Raw genomic sequence first — 7,555 nt, forward strand, 5'->3', positions numbered from 1 at the left:
GGTGAATAAGCAGAAGGCAGCCACATGTCCTCTGAAAGCCACACGCGTGGCAGAGTGGTGCCAGGCCATGGCCCACAGGACACACTCTCCCCTTCTCCAATCCATGCACTTCCTCTGTCCTTCCACGTGCCCTCACCAAGCAACAGACTGGGTGCACACACCTTGGGTAAGGCTGGAACTGCGGGCCTGGGTCCCAATTCTACCACTTCTCAGCCTCTCAGAGCCTCAGTTTTCTCATCTGCAAAACTGTGGGAACATAAGCCATTGTGTGACACGGGCCTCCTTCCCACTGTCTCTGCGAGGGTTCTTCTACAGACTCACCACCGTCCCCACCATGCCCCCCAAGCCCACAGCTGGCAAAGAGCACCAGGCTGTATGCAGCATCTGTGCCTCAAAAGGCTCTGCAGGGAAGGCAGGCCTGCTGCACAGCCATGGGAACACCCTGTGGCTCTCAGGATGCAGAGACGGCCCCATCTGACCCCTGAACTCATGAAAAGTCCACATCAAAAGGGACCAGACACCCAGACCTGACTCACCCAGCTCTCTGTGACACTGAAAATTCCAAAGGACACTGAAGGAGGGACATGGCTGCCCAGCGTCACAGACAAGCTGTTGTAGAGTGCACAGGCTTTGCCCTCCGATAAAACTTCGCTTAACCCCTCAAAATTCCAGGCTGTGTCCTTTCTCCCACCAAATGAGTTTTCTGGGTACCTGGGGCCAATTCCTAACGAAGTGTCTCCACAGGGAAGGGGTCCACCAGGAAAGGGCCACTCCTACCGTTGCGGGTTTGCACAGAAGGTGGGGCGGTTGTAACAGAAGGGAGCAAGGGTTCTCGCAGCCTGGGTTCCCCACACGCTCCCACGCCAGCCGTGTGCACTGAAGCCGGCTGGATTTCAATCCAGCCCTGACCTCTGCCCTTTAGTCGGTGGCGACTGGGTCTGCCAGGCCCCAGGGGGTCGGCGTGACTCGCGGCGCGCGCCAGGGAAGTCCCGTGGGCAGAACACGCCAGCCACGCGCCACCGCCCCCACGCCGCGCACCTGTCCTGGGCATGGCCTGAGCCCCATCCCGCGGTTCCGCCCCGCCCCGGCCGCGCAGCTTGCTGGTTGGCCGAGGCGGTGCGCTATGCTAATAAGCCTGACCCTGCCGGCACCTGCCGCGGCGCTGCTGACCCGCGCCGGTGGACTTGCAAGTGGAGCCCGCGCCCGCGAAGAACCATGCCGCGCTCTTTCTTGGTAAAAACGCACTCCAGCCACAGGGTCCCCAACTACGGGCAGCTGGAGACGCAGAGAGGTAGGGGCTGCCTGAGTCCTTAGCCCTCGCCCAGGGCTCGGACTCCCGCGGGGCAGGAGGGGAAGCGGGGTCGGGGTGTGTGTGTGTTGGGGGGAGGGGGGGTGGCACCTATCTTAGGTGGGAGGAGAGAGTTGGCTTGCCTGCTCGGCTAGGGCCGAGGCCCCAGGGCTGGAGGCAGGTAGGTGGCCCGAGTCAGGCGGAGCGGGTGGGGATTCTCTCCCCACTTAGAGAAGTTTCTAGTCACTCTCTGGGCTCTCCCCCTATGACCTGGCGCGCCCATCCCAGCTAAAGGAACCCGGAGCTGTCTTCCTGGGGCAGGAGGTTTGGGCAGGGTCCGAGGGATGGTGGGGGGAGAGACCGAGGGCCACCTGGGGCTGCCGTACATGGGCTCCTACGGAGCATCCTGGCTTGGGTGGTGACCACAGGGGACGCGAAGAGTGACCATGGGCTCTATGGTGCCGAGACCCATCTCGTCCAGCATTGTGCGGGCCCCTCCAGCGTCTCCTCATCCTTCAGAGGTTCTCCCTCCTTCCGACCTCCCCTAATCCCAGTGGAGGTTGCCCAGGGCAGGCTGGGCTAAGAGGCTGCAATCCTCACCCTAGGGGCTCTGTGGGGAGACGGAATTCCAGGACCCAGCCCAGTCCCCTTATTCTCATTCTCTGCTAGGCACGGGGACATGAGGAGGTCCCAGGGCAAAGGACTCTAGAATGGGCAGAGCTGTCTGAGATAGCTGGGCAGCTTCTTGAGGCGAAGACACCCTGGGGACTGCTCTGTGATTCAGAGGAGGAGAGAGGAAGAAGCGACACTGCGGAGGCCAGGACACCCAGCCGGGCCCCCTCGGAGCCTTTAGCGCTCTCAGAACCCAGCATGGGGAGGGAGTCGCTGACCGGTACTGAGGCCTGGCTGCCACCAGGGGGCGCCTTACAGGACCAGGCGCCTCACCTCTGCGTCCTGAAATCAAGAGGCACCACCAGCAATTTTATTAATATAAAATAGAACAGAAACCATCAGAGAGCAGTGCTCCTAGTCAAAGAAACTTCTGTTTCAGATATGTATGATGGAAAATTGAATTTACATGGGTCATAGTTTTAAAAGTTTAAAACCCATTGTGTAGAGTCCAGTCCTATAGGGTGCCCTACTTCACCATTTGTGCAAATTCAGGCAGCTGTGCCAGGCCCAGCAATGGACTGGTGGAGAACAGCCTCACCGTCCGTCAGCGCTCTCTGCTACCCTCCTCCTCTCTTTTCTCCCTCAACCAGAGCCAGAGGTTTATTTCAGCACATAAAGAATAAGAAATGGGTTGTGGGCTGTTTGGAGAGGTGGGCTTTGGGGAGATGCAGAATTTAACTCTCACCTGATAACCTGTTTATTTTTGGGTCCTGCCATTCTCCTCCGGGTCAAGCATGGGGCATGCTGGCTCACAAATACTGGAGCAACAGGCTGAGAGCAGCTCCATCCAGGAGGCAGCCCCTCTGGACCCGGGAACATTAGCAGGAGGCTGTGTGCACCGTGTCATGATGGTGAGGGGTGACCAAGAGGTGACTGGAAGCTAATTAGTTACTTCACATGTGGCGGCCCACTGCCAGGTGCTCTGAATTAACACTGTGTGAGAGAGCCTGGGGGATGCACTGTGAGCTGGTCCTGAGGTGCGACAGGGGCCCAGAGAGAAGGCCCGCCCTGCCTGGCAGTGAGGGCGCCTTCCAGGAGGAGCCTTCAGGAGGGCTGTTGTGGGATCCTGTAAGATATTCCTCTTTCTTTGTTGTTAAAAAGGAACCGAGATTCCTCCTCTAGATCCCGTGGTGTCCTAGCCAACGCCTCCATCTTTCAGGCCTTTCCCTTCATGTCAAGCTGCTGATTGCCTAGAAGATGGGCTTGAGATTGGACACAAGATACGAGTTTGAGAACAAAATGTGTTGGGACTCAGTCTTCACCTTTCCGTTCTCTCTCCCTCTGCCCTTCTAGAAATCAATGGTGCCTGCTCTGCCTGCGGGGGGCTGGTGGTGCCCTTCCTCCTCCCAGACAAGGCGGCCCCTCCGACACCTGGTGACCCTGCCCAGCCCTGGGACCACACCTCCATCATCACCTGCATCTCCCTGCCCCTCCCACGTAACGAGGAAGCTCGGGGGGCCTTTCAGCCAGACCCCCTGGAAGTCAGCCGGGTGGACCCCTGGGCTGGCCGGGGCCCCAGTGTACCCCTCAAAGACAGCCTGAACCACCTCAACCTGCCCCCACTGCTGGTTCTGCCCACACGGTGGCCCCCGATCCTGGGCCCAGATGGAGACCAGGCTCCAGACAGACTGCTAGGGGCTGAGCAGGCCCTCTGCCCCCCAGGGGGCTTCCAGTGCCTCCACTGCCATAAGCCCTACCACACGCTGGCCGGGCTGGCCAGGCACCGGCAGCTTCACTGCCACCTGGAGGCTCAGCGCTGCTTCACCTGCAAATACTGCGACAAAGAGTATGCCAGCTTGGGCGCCCTCAAAATGCACATCCGCACGCACACACTGCCCTGCATTTGTGCCATCTGCGGCAAGGCCTTCTCCAGGCCCTGGCTGCTCCAGGGTCACATCCGGACCCACACAGGTAGGACATCGTTGGGTCCACAAGAGAGATCTGGGTAGGAGTGGGGGTGGGACGTGGGGGTTAGAAAGAGGGGAGGGGTGATTTTATGAACAAGAGAATGGACATTCACACAGCTTCTGCTTTCCAGTGGATCCATGTCTTGGGCTGCAGCATAAAGTCCCACAATCTGGGAGGCTCAAAATATCACAAATGTCCTCTTACGCTGTCTGGAGGCCGGAAGCCTAAAATCCAGGTGTCCCAGGGCTGCCTCCCTCCAAAGGTTCTAGAGAAGAATCCTTCCTGCCTCTTCCACCTCCTGGGGGTTCCAGGCATTCTTTGGCTTGTGGTCTCATCACTCCAAACTCCGCTTCCATCTTCACGGGGCCACCCCTCCCTGTGTGTCTGTGTCCAGATTTCCCTCTTGTTATAAGGACACCGATCATATTGAACCAGGACCCACAAACTGCAGCATGACCCCATTTTAACCTGATGACATCTGTAAAGCCCCTGTTTCCAATTAAGGTCACATCCACAGGTACTGGGGTTTAGGACTAGGATGTCTGTCTTTTGGGGGGACACAATTGAACTCATAACACCTGGCAAAATGCAGGATGTACAGGGTTTCAGCGGGATCTGACTTCTCACATTCCATGGCCTTCCAGAACTCTGGAGCAGCGAGATAGGGGAGCAAGAAAGGCTTGGCCTGGCGGTGAGAACCATAGGGGTCACAGCCTATATGAAGGGTAGAAATAACAGCTGGGATGTCACTCAGGATTTGGCGACCTGGAGCAAACCTATCTGGGTGAGAGGGTGGCCAGCAGCCCACAGGAAGCAAAGGAGAGAAGAGCAGCTGTGGAGAGGAGACAAAGACAGCAACAGAGGAAGGAGAGGGATGTGGGCATGGAGCTGAAGGAGGCCTACGAACTTCAGGCTTTTCATTCTGTAGATTACAAAATAGTGCCCCGGAAGAGCAGAAGGGGCCTGCCCTGCCCAGGGCAACCGGTGGCTGAACTGGACCTCAGCTCAGGGCTTTGCTCGGAGCCCGGGACTTTATCAAGCACACAGTCCAGGGTGGGAGAGAGGAACAGAGAGACAGAGCTCCCGGAGTATGACTTGGGTCCTGATTATAGGCCCACAGTTGCAATACACACTTTCTATAACCGGAGCCTCCGTAATCCTAAGTCATGGCTCAGTGACTAGAATCTTCTGAGTCACACCTGGGTGGAGACTGGAAAGAAGGGTTTTGCTGGAAAGGAGCCTTTTTCCAGGCTGGAAATCCCATCTGGTTTTCCTTGCCCTTTCGCTGAGGATGTCACTCCGTCAGAGGCTCAGTGCTCTTGGCCTGGGAGCCAGGGGGTGGGAGGTCCCTGAGGAGGCTGCCAGGCTGGGAGTGTGCCCACGTGTCAGGCAGCGGGGGCTGCAGGCTGGTGCCTCTCAGGACTCTGTAGGGCTACAGGACTGGATGCCACGCTACACGGGCAGAGGAGAACAGGTGACTTTCAGTGACCTTTCCTTTTATACTTGTCAGAGTTGTCCTGGGGGCCAAGGTCCCAAGAGAAAGACTTTGTCCAAATCTCTGGTCACCTGATTGGAGGTGGCCTGGAGGCTACAAGGAGGTTAGCCATTCCTAAATGCCTGCCTTCCATGCAGGACCAGGGCTCACTCCTGCCGGCTTGCCTTCATGGTAGACTCTGTGGGAGCCTGGCCAGTCTCTACCACTGGCCTTCAGTGGGCAGGTACAAGCTGCCCGAAGGTGCCCGTGCTTCTCACATCCAGATCTGGGTGGGAAAGGGCCCCAGGAGAGCTCTGGCAGAAACATAGAAAGATCTAGCAGCTGTGGTGGTAGGTGTAGCAAAGAGCTATGCTAGACCTTTGCTCTTAGGAAGGGTTAGTGTATTATTCCACCCCGGCACCAAGCGGCCCCAGCCGTGGGTGCTCCTGTGGCCTCTCAGGCTCAGCGTCGCCTCCTAGCGTAGGGGCTAAGTCCCCATCACTTACATCCGAGGGAGGGGGTGACGAAGATAAATGCATTCGAATTGGGTGAGCATTTGGAGGGGGTAAGGATGGGTTATTCATTCATAAACAGGGACACTTGAACCCTGGGGCCGCTGTCCCAGGACACCCCAGGCAGTCACTCACCTGGCCCTCCCCTCTTCCTCCCCCAGGGGAGAAGCCCTATGCCTGCTCTCACTGCAGCAGGGCCTTCGCCGACCGCTCCAATCTCCGGGCCCACCTGCAGACGCACTCTGACACCAAGAAATACCAGTGCAAGCGCTGCGCCAAGACCTTCTCCCGCATGTCACTCTTGGCGCGGCACGAGGAATCTGGCTGCTGCTGCCCTGGCCCCTGAGAGGCATGGGTTTGGTGCAGGTAGGAGGGCCAGGACCTCACCCCGAGAGTCCATGGCTAGCACCCCTCTTGGCAGGCCCGTGCTGCCTCATGTGCCCAGAGGAGCCAGGCATCCTGGGAGGGCAGGAGCCCAGCCGCCCACTCTCAGGCGCGTTCTCCGGCCCACTGCAGCCTGCTTCCATCCACTCAGAACCAGAGCAGCCCAGCTGGCCGATAGAGTGAGCAGGGGCTCGTGCACGTCTCCCGCTCCACTCTGCCCACTTAGAAGGCACTTCTCTCCCAGGGACAACTTGCATCGAAACAAGAACCACCATTTTATTTTCAGGTTCTATTTCCCCAAGACTTAAAGACTGTTGGGAGACTGTCGCCAATGTAGACAATTCCTGCCATTAAACTGACGAGCGGGGCTGCCTTTGGATCTCTGCAACTCCACAGGAACAGTCTAACGTGTGCTGAGTGCATTGCACAGTCTAGCCCTCATGGGCAGAGCTACCTCAAGGCTCACCTCCACCTGCCTTTGCTTTGGGATATGGGCCACGCTGCCTCATGTCACACACACCCTCCCTACCTCACTAGGCTGTCCCTGAGATTGAGCAGCACTGGGGGGACCCACAGCGAGGCCCCCACCCACAATTGTGAGGCAATAAAGAGTCCATGCACTCAGGCCTGTTATGTACTCGGGGGGGTCTGCGTCTTCCCAGCCCCGTGTCTACAGAGGAGGCCAAGCTCTGGGAAATCCTCCAGAAGCAACAGGATTCCTGGATAACTGGGCCCTTCTGGGGCCAGAGGAGGGCGAGACAGGTCAGGGCATCGAGCTGTGATGCTGTGACGTTGTGATGGGATGGGGAGCAAGGCTGCGGGAGGCAGGATCCAGGTGAGCAAAGGTGCCTTCTGGAAGAAAAGAGACAGGAGATGGGAACACATTAAACATCATGGAAGAATGACTGAAGGACATGCACTCAGGCTGGGGGTGAGTGAGGGCTTGCAAGAGAAGAAGTGTAAGGACACCAAGGCCAGGAGAAAAGGCCATGGGTGGGGGCTACAGGTGCTGCATGGCAGGGTGTTCCTCCCCGCAAGGCCTAAGAAAAGAGAATCAGTCTGGTATCTGCACACCTCTCCACTGAGACCACAGGACGTGTCTTCATTGCACCATCTTGCCGAGGGGCTGCGTCTCCACACCTTCCCACAGTACTGTCACCTTTTGTCTGCACACCCTCTCCTGAGGCCGTGGGCATCTATGAACGGAGCGAGCGACCCTGCCTGGATACCCACGCCTTCCCAAGCCAACTCAGATGCGAACACCTAAGAACCCCCTGGCCCAGTGTCCTGCACCCACTGCCAGCACAGTGGCATCAT

At 58.1% G+C, this 7,555-nt stretch overlaps 1 protein-coding gene across 2 annotated transcripts; it reads left to right on the top strand.

Moving 5' to 3' along the window:
- The first annotated feature begins 1,132 nt into the window (after positions 1-1,132).
- SNAI3 (snail family transcriptional repressor 3) lies at positions 1,133-6,860 on the top strand. 2 transcript variants are annotated; one of them, XM_019742650.3, is made up of 4 exons: positions 1,133-1,291; positions 3,254-3,871; positions 6,016-6,220; positions 6,525-6,860. In XM_019742650.3, the coding sequence occupies exons 1-3, from the start codon at positions 1,216-1,218 to the stop codon at positions 6,198-6,200; spliced, it is 879 nt and encodes a 292-aa protein (XP_019598209.3). In that variant the 5' UTR covers positions 1,133-1,215; the 3' UTR covers positions 6,201-6,220; positions 6,525-6,860. The 2 variants fall into 2 exon arrangements, with proteins under 2 accessions (XP_019598209.3, XP_074170559.2); XM_074314458.2 differs by having other exon boundaries at positions 1,134-1,291; positions 6,016-6,860.
- Positions 6,861-7,555: the final 695 nt, after the last annotated feature.

Source organism: Rhinolophus sinicus, chromosome 8, assembly GCF_057876585.1.
Source record: "Rhinolophus sinicus isolate RSI-liver-muscle chromosome 8, RSI-T2T, whole genome shotgun sequence".
Classification (NCBI taxonomy): Eukaryota; Metazoa; Chordata; class Mammalia; order Chiroptera; family Rhinolophidae; genus Rhinolophus; species Rhinolophus sinicus.